We start from the raw sequence: 12,814 nt of genomic DNA on the forward strand, positions 1-12,814 counted from the left end.
TGGGTTCACAGTCATTCCCGAACAACTGAGCTCAATCTTCCTGTCTATTGGCCTGACAAGAGATCCTGGGGGCCCACATCCCTGTCGTGGGGCTACGCATTCCCCTAAACCCTCCTGGACTCCCAGAGGGAAAGCCAGCCCGCATCACACATTCAAGGAGGGCATCAGGCCAGGTGGGGTATGGTGCAGCTATGTGACAGTGAGTGTGTCCATACTTGTCAGCCACTCGGCTCTTTGGTTAATAACGGTGATGGGCACTAGGGTGGAGGGGGGGCTCAGCACCATGGATCACTTTCTCCTCCCTATCTTGGTTTCTCCCCTTGCATGAAATAAGCCCCACAGGTGATCTTATTTAGGAGAAAAATAGGTTTGATATTCTTTCCCATTGACTCTGATTTCCAACCTCGTTGTGGATGGAGAGAGTCAAGGCCTGAGGAGATGGTGCAGGGTCAAGGAAGGACTTGACCATCAGTTTCCCATCGCACCCCATCCCCAGGACTCAGCATGCCCAGGAGGGTAGAAGGGCTTCCTGTAGGCATTCTCTCTCCTCCCTCTCTGTGCCTGTCCTCTGCTGGTTCCTGTGATGACAGCCATTGGGGGACCCAGAGGCCTGCAGAGAGGCTCGACCCTGGGTATTCTAGGCATCTGGGGCTTCACAGAGGAAGTGACACCGGGAGATCTGAAGACTGAATGGTGAAGAAGAGAGTGTAGCAGGTGGCAAAGAGGATGGGCTAAAGGGTGGAGGGCACAGCCCAAGCAAAGCCCTGCTGCCCTCCGGAAATTGGGTGCCCGGAGCCCTGGTGGGGTCAGCTAAGGCTGAGCCTGGGAGCCCCCAAGCTCCAGCCAGGTCTCTGAGGTGTGTAGTGGGGTACTGCAGACGGGAGGTATTGGGGGGAGGAGGAGGGCAGAAAGACCACAGGGGCACAGCCTGGGGGAGAGTGAAAGGGTCAGGTCTCCGTGCTGCTGGGGGAGGAGGCGGGGACTTGTCTGGCTAACTGGGGGGGGGGCGGGGGCGGCCCTAAAGGTCTCCCTAAGATCAGGCCTCAGGGAGAAGGGATGGGCACCTGGGCCCTGCCAGGGCTGGGTTGGAGACCAGGAGGAAGAAGACTGAGGAGTCCCCAGGGGTCAGGGAGGGACGGAAGTTCAGGTGGAGGGTGGCGGCAGTCGTCGTGTTGGGGGCGGGGGTGGGGGACAGGAGTGAAGCTGTGCTGAAAGACGCAGCAGTGAGGGGTCTGCCCGGTGCGGAGATGGCACCAAGAGCAGACACCTGTTCCCCCACCCTGCCCCCTGCTGCAATCGCAGGGCAGTTGAGTAGAGATCTGAGATTCAGTGTCTCCCTAAGAACACACAGCTGGTGAGGAGCCGTCCTGACCCCACCCTACCCTTCCCAGCATACTAAGGGTGCTGATCCCACCCCACCATCTCGAGCCCCTCAACCTGCACTCCAGGGCAGCTGTCTCCCCCTTCCCCCCCCCATGCTGATTAAGAGAAGATAGCATTTATGTTAATATATGTTAATAAGCTTGGAGTGCCACCCCGGTCTACACTGGCATTCCTGGCACCCCCCCCACTACTCCCCTAGGCTGTGGAGGAGGGGAGAGGGAGGCTCCACCCCCTGCCCTATTCCCCGCCCCCCCAACCCTGCTGGGCAATGAAGAAAACAGGAGCGAGAGGAGAGCTGTGATGTGGCTGGTGGGGGGGGGCTCCCCCATCCCAGAGGGGCTGACCTCAGCCCAGGAGGAATGTGCAGGAGGCGGAGGGCTGGGGCGGAGCGGGTGGGGGCAGGGCCGCAGCCAGAGGCCCAGGGTTCCAGGCGGTTCCGCCCTCGGCCCCTCCACCTCAGCCCTGACATGGCCCTCAGAAGGGAAGGGGAACAGGCAAGGAGGGGAAGAGCTGATCTTTCCAAAAAGGTGGGCCAGGGGTCTCCGGGAGCATGGATTCCAGGCTGGGGGCGGGTGGTGAAGGGCCCCCACACCATTTCCCAGGAGATCTCCCCGCCCCCCGCCCGCCCCCCCCCCCCCCCCCCCCCCCGCTCCCCCGGCCTCGGGGTGGGTAGTACCTTGTCAGAGAAGTCAGGCCTCAGGCTTCGCTGGGCTCATTCCTGCCCCTCAGCCCACCCCCACTCAATGCCTAAGTCCTCAGGGTAGTGAGTCCTAGTACCCACGTGGCCAGAAGTAGGAAAGGTTGTGACGTCGGAGTCACCAGCTTTGATGGTTAAAGCAGGTGTAAGCGGGAGCCAAGGTCTGACCCAGCCCAGGCTGGGCACTGGGAGGGTTGACGCTGGCCTTCCTCAGATGGATGCCCTACCCCAGCCACACCACCCAGAGTCCAGGCTGAGGGCGGGCCCGGCTGAGGGTGAGGGCCCAGAAGGCAGGTGGTAGGATTTGGCACAACAATGAAGTATTTCCAGAAGGAAAAACCAAGGCCTTGGAGGCTGTGGTACTGACAGGCAGCATTGGGGCGAGAACCCAGGCTGCTTTTGCCCGTGGCTACCCTGGCAAAATGTAGAGGCCTGGAGTCTGAGGTGGCCTTTGGGTGGGGGGGCTGCAGGTAGGAGTAGGGACCCTAGCTGCCTTTCCTAGTTTGCTCCATTCTGTCAAGACTCAGGCCCAGGCTGCTTGATTCTAGAATCCTTAGGAACTCCCGGAGTGCAGTGTAACCCACTGCTGTTCCTGGAGGGCTGCCTCCATGAAGTCCCCCCCCGCCGCCCCCCCCCCCCCCGCCGGAGTCTGGAATATACTTGGGCCTGTGGCTGAGGAACAAAGACCCTGGGGGACACCCTGGGCTCCCACCCCTGCAGATCTCCCTTCCTGCCCCAGGGAAGAGGACTCACCTAGGGCAAGGAAAGCAACACAGAGGGCTCCAGTGGGCAAGGGGCAGCCCCAAGATGCTGGAAAGATAGTGGTGGTGGGGGGTTCCTGGTCCTGCTTTTCAGTATGGACGTGGAGCTTGGAGGGAATGAAACAGAGACTGGGACCCTGAGCCTGAAGAACTAAAAGCAGTGGGGGCAGGAAGGGGGCACCGTGGGGGTGGATGGGGACCTCAAATGCACTTGCTGATTTTGGCGGCTAGGGTGGAAAATTGTAAACAGCCGAAGAATTTTGTTTGCTTGCGTGGGGCCGGGGGAGGCTGCCCAGGTCCAAGGCAAAAGCTGGGAGGAGGAAGAGGCTGCATCCTGGAAGTCCAAGAGCCCAGGCTGGGGTGCATCCCTCTACTCCCTCTCCCGAAGGCCCCTGGTCCTCCCCTGGAGGCCCTCCCTTCATCTGCCTGCCAGCCAGCCAGCCAGCCAGGCCAGTCCAGGAACACTAGGTCCTGAGACTCAGGAAAGCAGGGCCCGGCCCCACCCGGAACAGGCACCGACACCCCTACTCCGGGAGAGCTGGCCAGAGAGGGGCCACAGCCCTTGGAAACCACAGCCTCCCTCACTGACCACTGACAAGCTGCTGACCAGCCTTGGGGAGGTTCCAGGAGGATGCCTTTTTGGGGGGATTGAGGGGTGAAAGGCCATCCTCAAGCCCTGTCACGTAGACCCGAGGGCCCCATTCAGCTACGGTCAACATTCAGCCCTTCCAGAGTAGACCCCTAGCAGTCCGAATGGGGTCGTCCACCAGACTCAGTTTCAGGCCAAGATCCCAGACCCTTCCCAGCTGAGGCCCTCACTACCCACTTGCAGCTCCAGCTGTGTAGGGACCGGTGAAGACCTCAAGTCCCCTGGACCTGCTGTTCTGCCTGCTTCACAGAGCCTTTTGGGGCTGGGGAGGGGGCCCTATATGGTTTCTTCCTCCTTCGCCTTGACTGGCCGCCCTGCTTCTGCACTGGACTGCTATTGGGCGCACCCTATTGCCCCGAGGCCTGACAGGGGAGGGGTTGCCCCTCCCTTGTGCCCGCTCCACACTGGCCTGGCCACCAACTCCTGCCTGGTCACCCGATCCGCCCCGTAAACTTGCCTGCCCGTGGGGCGGTGGCCGGCTGCGTGGAGGCGGGGGCTGCTCCTTAAAGGAGCCGTCATAGGGTGCCCTACAGTCCCCAGGCTTCTCCCCTCCTCCCGGGCGAGCTGGGGCTGGGGTGAAGAGGCGCTGAGTTCTGGTGGAGTTGGGAAGGTGGCCGGGTGTTCTGTGGCGTTGCAGACCTCACGGGCTCAGAAGAGGCAGTGGCAAGTGTCAGTGGAGGGACAGCAGGAGGTGGGAGTCCTAGCCTGGGAGGGGTCTGGGAGCTGCAGAACTGGGCAGGGGCTTGGGGGCAGCAGTCTGGAACATGGCTCGGCAGTTGTGCCCTTTGCTTGATGGCACCCCGGGACCTTGCCCCATGCCAAGGCTCCTGTGCCCAGCACCTGCCCCGCCAGCTCTGGGAAGGACGATGGGGATTGCAGCCAGAGGCTGGCCCCACAAAAGGGGTTCAGGGGAAGGGCTCTGGTGCAGAGTTGGAGGGGTTCAAAGATGGGGGAACCTGAGGGAGAAAGCAGGGAAGGGAGAGGTGCGGTGGCAGGGGAGGCTCAGAGAGGGCCGGGCAACTCACCTGAAGTGGGGGTGAGAGGCTGCCTGAGACCCTTGGCTCTCCCCCGACTTGATTCCTCTTGGTCTGAAGTCAGCCCACAGAATTTCTGTGTAACCAGCCCCCTCTAGGCTCAGGTGGGGAGAGAGGGGTCAAGCAGGAAGCCAGGACTGCGATGTCCTACTGGGAATCACCTCCAAGTAGAAGCTGAGGTTTCCCTCCAGCCTGGGTGGGGGGGGCGCAGTCCTTGGGGCTCCTGGACAGACGTCTTCCTGAGGAGTGGCTATCCAGGCGCTCTCAGAGTTGCAGGCAGTGACTGTCCCTGTGGTTGTATTTACTCACCGGTGTGCCGAGGGACACGCATGCACTTGTGTGTGCACACACAATCGTAATGCACACGTACATAACACACATGTACGAGTGTCTGCAAAGTGCACACGCATGCCATCGCAGACATGGACATACACCTGTCTGCGCGCACGCGCACACACACACAATACAGATGCACAAAGGGACCCTCAGAAATACTCAAAGTCACGGGCGCCCACACCACTGGCTCCAGCTCCAGCCCCAAAGGTACCTCTGTTTCTCTGTGGGCCCGTGGGTGCATAACCACCTCCAGAGGCCTGACCCCCTCTTGTTGCTCACTCCCATGACTGGCTTGTTTTGCTCATTGCACTTGGCGCCCTCTGAAATGACTGCACTGATCTGAGTCCTTGTTGGCATTCTGCCCTCTCCTGCATAGGGACCTTGTCTGTGTCCCCCAGTGTCCCAGGCTGGCAAGAAGTAGGCACACAGTTTGTGAATTAATGCCTGTGAGCGTGTCTACGGGAAGGGGGGGGTTCTTGGGGAGGGTGACGTGGTGGGGCGGGCGCCTGCCAGTGTGGGGGTGACCCCGAGGGTGTGCCCAGCGTGGGTGTGTCTGTGATTGTGGCCAGGCAGGGCACACTCAGGGAGGGGAGAGCTCGGAAGTGGAATGCGACCCCCCAGCCTCTTTCCCCTAGGGGCTGTAATCTGATCCCTGGGGACTCCCCCCTCTAGCCTCCCGCCCTCGTCCTTGCTGCAGCTCCTTCTCTTCCAGATCCTGGGGCAGAGTCCAGGGCGGCTCAAGGCTCCTCCGCACGCGCTTGCTGAACTGGGAGCACCCTGAGCCACCAGGATGGGGCGGGCCGGGGCTGCCGCCATGATCCCGGTCCTGGCCCTGCTCTGGGCGGCAGTGCGGGGGGATGCGACCCCCAGCACCCCACGCCTGCGGCTCTCCTTCCAAGGTAGGTGCACCTGGTGGGCGGGAGGGCTCCGCCCATGGTGGGCGGGAGAGGGTCCCAGTGAGGGTAGGGGGCATGCGTTTGCTGTTGCTTTGTGCCACTGGCCCAGGTTTGATTGGGGGCACTCTCAGGCCATCTCCAGTTAACCCTGTCCTGGCCTCAGCCACCCGACTTTCTGTGCACATTCTCTTCTTGCTTTCCCAGGAAGACCCCTTTCCATTCCCATGGCAACAGATCCTGCCTGGGTCCCATCCACGACCCACCCCCAGGGAAACTGAGGTGTGGGGGTCACTAGAGCCTCCTTCCCACACCCCCTACACAGGAGGCCGGTCACTGGTCACTAAGCAATGGCATCGCACTGAGCTCAGGCTGGTGGCAGGAAACCCCCATGCTAGGGTTGGGGTTCTGGCTTTCCGGACATGCTCGGCACCCTCACCGGCACCCCGGCCTCCCAGTGCGCCTGCCTGCAGACACTGCTTGTCCATGCCTGCCCAAGGAGCTCAACCTGCTTGCCCCTTGGTTGGGGGTGATGCTGCACTGCCCACCATGGAAGTTTCACACCTGGGTGGGCCTGTCTTCATCAGTGGAAACTCACACATGTGGAATCTCACATGTGTGTGGGCCAGGTCCCATGTACAACCATGACCTGTGAGAGAGACAGGCAGGGTCTAGGGGAAGCTTCCAGCAGGGCTGGCAGATCCTCTGTGGTGTCCACCCCCTGCAGAGCTCCAGGCCCGGCATGGTCTCCGGACCTTCAGGCTGGAGAGGACCTGCTGCTATGAAGCTTTGCTGGTGGACGAGGAAAGAGGACGCCTGTTTGTGGGCGCTGAGAACCATGTGGCCTCCCTCAGCCTGGACAACATCAGCAAGCGGGCCAAGAAGGTACCAGGGACCCCCAGCCTTGGCACTGCCCAGGGAAGGAGCCCCAGGACCCTACTCCAGACTGTTTGGAGAGGCCCAGGGGGATGGGCCCCTGAGCGGACACTCTCTGCACAGAGACCATGCAAGGGCCCTGACCTGTGTCCCCTTCCCCTGACCTCCTTGTAGCTGGCTTGGCCGGCCCCCGTGGAATGGCGAGAGGAGTGCAACTGGGCAGGGAAAGACATTGGCGTGAGTGCTGGCTTCAGGGTGGGAGCGGGGAGGCCAGCCCCCTGCTTTACACACAGTGGCGCCAAGACAGAGGCCTGCCTATTCTGGTTGTGATAGGGGCAGGGGGTCGAGGTGGCTGAAGTTTGGAGGTAGTGACTCAGGGTGGAGGCTCATGTGATTCTTCTTGGGGGCCTCTGAGTCCCAGGGGGACGTACAGGCCTGTGCTTTTCCATGCGTGCCTTCTGGTGAGAGGTGGGCCGGGCTGGTCACCAAGGGCACGCGGGTCACCACAGCCCATGTTGGTGCTTGCCTGGACTGATGCAGAAGAGAGGAAGGGGTGAGGTGCCACTGGTGAGCTGGGACTCCTTAAGGCTGCCTCTCTGGGGGAGGCCTCATTGTCCCTGACCCTGCCTGCCCACTAGACTGAGTGCATGAATTTCGTGAAGTTGCTGCATGCCTACAACCGCACCCATCTGCTGGCCTGTGGCACGGGGGCCTTCCACCCAACCTGTGCATTCGTGGAGGTGGGCCACCGACTGGAGGTAAGTCCAGCTCTAGGCAGAGAGGGAGGTTGGGAGGTGAAGAAAGGTCCAGAAGTAACAACCGCCCCCTGCCCTCCCCAGGAGCCCATTCTTCGGCTGGACCTTCGGAGGCTAGAGGACGGGAAGGGCAAGAGTCCATATGACCCGAGGCATCGGGCTGCCTCCGTGCTTGTGGGTGAGTCCAAAGGCTAGGGCCCCTCAGAGACTCTCGACTCTCTTGAGAGCCCCAGAGATTCCCCCACGGCCTCACTGACTCCCAGGCTACTGCCAGAGCTCTCCAAGCACGCCCCACCTCCATCCCCCACCGAGAACTTCAGATTGGCTGAGCGGCCCTCACCCTGTCTGCAGGAGAAGAACTGTACTCAGGGGTGGCTGCAGACCTCATGGGCCGGGACTTCACCATCTTCCGAAGCCTGGGCCAGCGTCCGAGTCTCCGAACAGAACCACATGACTCCCGCTGGCTCAATGGTGAAAGGCTGGTGGGGTTTTGGGGAGGGGGCCCTTGGCCCCCACAGGGTAGGTGCCAAGGAAGGCCCATAACAGAAGTGAGCAGTGGGTGCAGCCGGGGTCCCACCAGGTAGCTAGTATGGGTCCAGCCTTGTGCCAGGGACTGGGGTTGTAGGGCAGACAAGACATGGGGCCTCCGCCCTCTTTGAGTTCACAGAACTCAGAACGAATACATCGTAAGATCAGTTCCAATGGCCATGAGATTGTTCAATGCACGGACAGAACGGGAAAAGGAGACCAGGTGGGAGAACGAGAAAGGAAGCCAGTCTGCTGGGGAGTGGGGCTGAGCTGATTCCAAATGCCCCGCAGGATGGAGGGAAAGAGCAACTAGAGCAAAGAATCTGGCGCAGGAACAAACCAAGGATTAGACGCAGGAGAGGATAAGGGGTCTCCACCATCAGGGGCTGAATCACTTGCTCTAAGAGTGAGGAGAACGGGGGCTCCTGCCTCCTGTTCAAGAGTAGGATCCGTGAGTGAAGGTACAACTGATTGGCCATCTCCCTCCTTTCCTGGCCAGCTGGCCTGGGGAGCTGCGGGGCTGAGGTGGGTTCTCCAGGTAGTCTCGGTCTCTGCTGCCCTCTTGTGGCTGCTTCTTGACTCACAGGCCCTCATCTGGATCGCGTGAACTTGCGGGGCCATCCCAATGAACTTGATCCTAGAGACTGGGTGCTCAGATGCTGCCTGGCAGGCTTCTGGAGGCAGCAGAGTTAGGAGTTAGGAGAGAGAGTGTATGGGTCTCATGAGGGAATGCTGACTTCACACCTCCTGCTGCTAGAGCCCAAGTTTGTCAAGGTCTTCTGGATCCCAGAGAGCGAGAATCCCGATGATGACAAGATCTATTTCTTCTTCCGTGAGTCGGCAGTGGAAGCTGCACCAGCACTGGGGCGCCTGTCCGTGTCCCGTGTTGGCCAGATCTGTCGGGTGAGGAGTCCCTGGGCCACAGCCTGTGACCACCCCCCTGCCCTCTTGCCTCTTTGGGGCTCCCCCTCACACCCTCTGATTGGCTCCGCAGAATGATGTGGGTGGCCAGCGCAGCCTGGTGAACAAGTGGACCACGTTCCTGAAGGCACGGCTGGTGTGCTCCGTGCCCGGTGCAGAGGGTGACACGCACTTCGACCAGCTCCGTGAGTGCCAGGAGGAGGGTGGAGGTGGGGAAAGGGAGCGCAGTGCCCCAGACCCAGGAGCCCAGCCACCCTGAGGGCTGTGTGCCCTCCCCCAACTGGGCCCCTTCCCCACAGAGGATGTGTTCCTGCTGTCCTTGAGGGACCGTTGGAGCCCGCTGCTCTATGCCGTGTTCTCCACATCCAGGTGAGGGTCGGGAGGTCGTGGGAGGGACTGGCCTGGCTCTGCTGGGCCCCTCACTCTACTCATGCCTTCGCCCACAGCACCGTCTTCCAAGGTTCTGCAGTGTGCGTGTATAGCATGAACGACGTGCGCCGTGCCTTTCTGGGGCCCTTTGCACACAAGGAAGGGCCCCTGCACCAGTGGGTGTCCTATCAGGGCCGTGTCCCCTACCCCCGGCCAGGCATGGTGCGTAGCCCCAGGATTCCCACCACAACCTGCTCGAAGTCTCAGGGGTGGAGAATCTGGTCTGGGATCTTCTTGGTGAATGTGGTTTCTTCCTCTTGTTATGGGTGGATAAACATCAATTTGATCAGACAGGCTTCTAAAAGCAAGGCCATATTTCTCCCTAAGACTCCCAAAGGCAGGGCTGGGTCTTCTCTCTTCAGAGTCCCAGGGCAAGGCTCTATCCATTAGCAGTCCCACTCCCAGTTCCTGGAGGTCTCTTGTGGGCCCACCAGATCTTCATACCCACATCCCTGTCGCGCCTCCTCCCCACCGCCCAGTGCCCCAGCAAGACCTTTGGCACCTTCAGTTCTACCAAGGACTTCCCTGATGACGTCATTCAGTTTGCCCGGAACCACCCTCTCATGTACAATTCAGTCCTGCCCGTGGGTGGGCGCCCTCTCTTCCTACAAGTGGGTGCCGGATACACCTTCACCCAGATCACTGCAGACCGTGTGGCAGCTGCTGACGGACACTACGACGTCCTCTTCATTGGCACAGGTCAGTGGCCTGCCATGACCATTCATTAAACCCAGTCTAGACTCTGCCCATTACTGAAGCTGCCCCTGTCCAGGCTCACCTTCGCATCTTTGCCCGGGTTATGCCCCCATCTCCTTCTGGATGCTGCTCTTATTCTTCCAACCCACATTCTTCACTGACCCAACCATGCTGAGGGTAAAGGCTCAGAAGTGAGGAGACCTCCAGCCCTAGCTATCAGGGAATGCAAGGAGTCAGTCACTCACTCCTCATCCTTGCAGATGCTGGCACAGTGCTGAAGGTGATCTCGGTCCCCAACGGCAGCCGGCCTAACGGGGAGGGGCTGCTCTTGGAGGAGCTGCACGTATTTGAGGTGAGATCTAGCCTCCCCCCATTCTCCCCACCTCAGCCTCCATGCCGCCCCTGCCTGGAGTAACCCCACCCCACTGATCCCTGATCCCAGTGCTCCCTCTCCCTCTCAGGACTCCGCTGCTATCACCAGCATGCAAATCTCTTCCAAGAGAGTAAGTGACCAGAAGGCTTGGGGGTAAAAGGGACCCAGTGCATTCCCCGAGTGCCCCAACCCCCATGCCTCCCTTGGTAGTTCGAATCCCGGGTTTGAGAATAGGTTCTGCCTTCGCTAGACTGCGTGACCTGAGACCTCAGTGTTCCCATCTGTCAAGTGGGGTAAGGGATCTCTGACCTGTGGGAGGCGGGCACGGAGCTGCCTTCGGTCAGCCCGGAGCCCCTCGTGCCCCCTAGCACCAGCTGTACGTTGCCTCACGGAGCGCAGTGGCCCAGATCCCCTTGCACCGCTGCGCTGCCCATGGCCGTGCCTGCGCCGAATGCTGCCTGGCGCGTGACCCTTACTGCGCCTGGGACGGGGCCGCGTGCACGCGCTTCCAGCCCAGCGCTAAAAGGTGGGCCGGGTCGGGGGCGGGCCATCCGGAGTCCTTTGTGGCACCTGGCTGGCTGAAGGAAGAAGAGCTCATGGAAGTTCCACGTGCCCTGCTCCCCGCAGGCGGTTTCGGCGGCAAGACGTGAAGAACGGCGACCCCAGTACGCTGTGCTCCGGGGGTGAGTGCCCCAGCTTGCCCCGACTTAGCGGCCTTCGAAGACGCCACGGCCTGCCCTGCCCTGCCTGAATCTGACAATCCCTTGCCCTCCCCAGACTCGTCCCATCCCACATTGCTGGAGTGGAAGGTGTTCGGGGTGGAGGGCGGCAGCGCCTTCCTAGAGTGTGAGCCCCGCTCGCTGCAGGCACGCGTGGAATGGACCTTCCAGCGCGCGGGGGAGGCGGCCCGCACCCAGGTGAGCCTCCCGCCGCGGGGCTCCTCAACGCGCCCTGGCCCCGCCCCTACATTCAGGAGAGGCCCCGCCCTAGCCAATGAGGCCCTCGGCCGGCTCCCACCTGTAGACGAGGTGCAGCCCCGCCCAGTGAGATTCCGCCTAACCTGCCCCTCTCCCTGGTTTGGTCCCTTCCCTGCACGCCGCCCCCGGGTGAGGCCTGGTCCTTTCCCTGCACGCCGCATCCCGGTGAGGCCTCTCACTCCAGACCCAGCCCCCCCGCCCCTGTCCGAGAGGAGTCGCGCCCTCGCTCCTCCTGTTGCGCTCCCTGCGCCGCCCCCCATGTCCTGCCCGGTACGGGGATCCCCTCTCAGACCACCGGTCCCAGTGACCCCAGCCTCCGAACGTGCCCCTGCGGGCGCCTCTATCCTACTCCTGCTCGGCCGCTGGTGACCCTCTGCATCTCCCGGCCGGTCCTGGAGCCGGGTTTCGCTGTTCCCGACCCTGACGCCCCCGCCTCCCGCTGGCCCGGCCTGCAGGTGGCTGCGGAGGAGCGCGCCGAGCGCGTGACGCGGGGGCTGCTGCTGCGCGGGCTGCGGCGCGGGGACTCAGGCGTGTACCTGTGCGCGGCTGTGGAGCAGGGCTTTTCGCAGCCGCTGCGTCGCCTGGCGCTACACGTGCTGAGTGCCGCTCAGGCCGAAAGGCTGGCCCGGACCGAGGAGGCTGCGCCCGTCGCCCCTCCAGGCCCCAAGCTCTGGTACCGGGACTTCCTGCAGCTGGTGGAGCCGGGCGGCGGTGGCGCTAGCTCCCTGCGAATGTGTCGTCTGCAGCCCGAGTCGCGCCCACCGCCTCCCGAATCGCGGAGGAAGGGCCGAAACCGCCGAAGGCACGCCCCCGAGCCGCGCGCAGAGCGGGGGCCCCGCAGCGCGGCGCACTGGTGATTCGGCCTCCGGGCTGGGTACAGGGAAGGCGACTCCAGGCAGGAGCGGGAGTACAGACCCTGGGGGACCCACGGCTACGGGGCCCTGCACACTGGTCCCCGGCCGATGGAGACCGACCGACCGACCGACAGGCCCTGGCCGAGGGGCTGCCTCGCCAGCTTATTTATTAACAGAGGATAACCTTTGAATGTAGCCCTGGGAGGGACGGCCCAGGCCGGGCACGGGGTCCTGCTGGTCGCGAGGAGGCAGAGATGCGGGCTCCAGAGCAACGACCTGGGCGGAGGAGGTGCCCGGAGTGCCACCCTCGGGGAAGGCCCTCCTCCCTGGGGGATGAGCAGAAAGCTGTGAACAGGCTGAGCGGGTGGGGGTGGGGGTGGGGCAGGCCGACTGTACTAATGCAATAAACACGTTATCAGCCGAAGCTGGAGCGGCCCCAGCACGCAACCGCTGGTGCTAGATCTTGCTGTGTGGCCTTGGGCAACTTCTTCGTGGTCTCTAGACCTCAGTTTCTGCTAAGGATGCTGTGGTGAGGATTAAAGATGGTTTCCATGTGACCGAGGGGATTCTGTGGGCCTTTCGGGGTCCTACTGACATACACAGTGTATTCTGAATAATAGAATTTCTTGGCTGAGTGCTATGAAGAAAATGC

General features: G+C 62.0%; 1 protein-coding gene across 4 annotated transcripts; it reads left to right on the forward strand.

Annotated features, from left to right (window-relative positions):
- The first annotated feature begins 1,801 nt into the window (after positions 1 to 1,801).
- On the forward strand, positions 1,802 to 12,609 carry SEMA3B (semaphorin 3B). Of its 4 annotated transcripts, none has more exons than XM_032868109.1 (18): positions 1,802 to 1,910; positions 5,573 to 5,759; positions 6,481 to 6,638; positions 6,804 to 6,866; positions 7,268 to 7,387; positions 7,469 to 7,562; positions 7,736 to 7,855; positions 8,670 to 8,815; positions 8,907 to 9,018; positions 9,133 to 9,202; positions 9,280 to 9,424; positions 9,742 to 9,961; positions 10,219 to 10,310; positions 10,420 to 10,461; positions 10,700 to 10,857; positions 10,959 to 11,014; positions 11,109 to 11,248; positions 11,764 to 12,609. In XM_032868109.1, exons 2-18 carry the CDS (start codon positions 5,651 to 5,653, stop codon positions 12,163 to 12,165), a joined length of 2,247 nt encoding a protein of 748 aa, XP_032724000.1. In that variant the 5' UTR covers positions 1,802 to 1,910; positions 5,573 to 5,650; the 3' UTR covers positions 12,166 to 12,609. The 4 variants fall into 4 exon arrangements, with proteins under 4 accessions (XP_032724000.1, XP_032724002.1, XP_032724003.1 ...); XM_032868111.1 differs by having other exon boundaries at positions 1,828 to 1,910; positions 5,558 to 5,759; XM_032868112.1 differs by lacking the exon at positions 1,802 to 1,910 and adding an exon at positions 4,129 to 4,181.
- The last annotated feature ends 205 nt before the right edge of the window (positions 12,610 to 12,814 follow it).

This window comes from Lontra canadensis, unplaced genomic scaffold (genome assembly GCF_010015895.1).
Source record: "Lontra canadensis isolate GAN:19392208 unplaced genomic scaffold, GSC_riverotter_1.0 scaffold35, whole genome shotgun sequence".
NCBI classification, from domain to species: Eukaryota; Metazoa; Chordata; class Mammalia; order Carnivora; family Mustelidae; genus Lontra; species Lontra canadensis.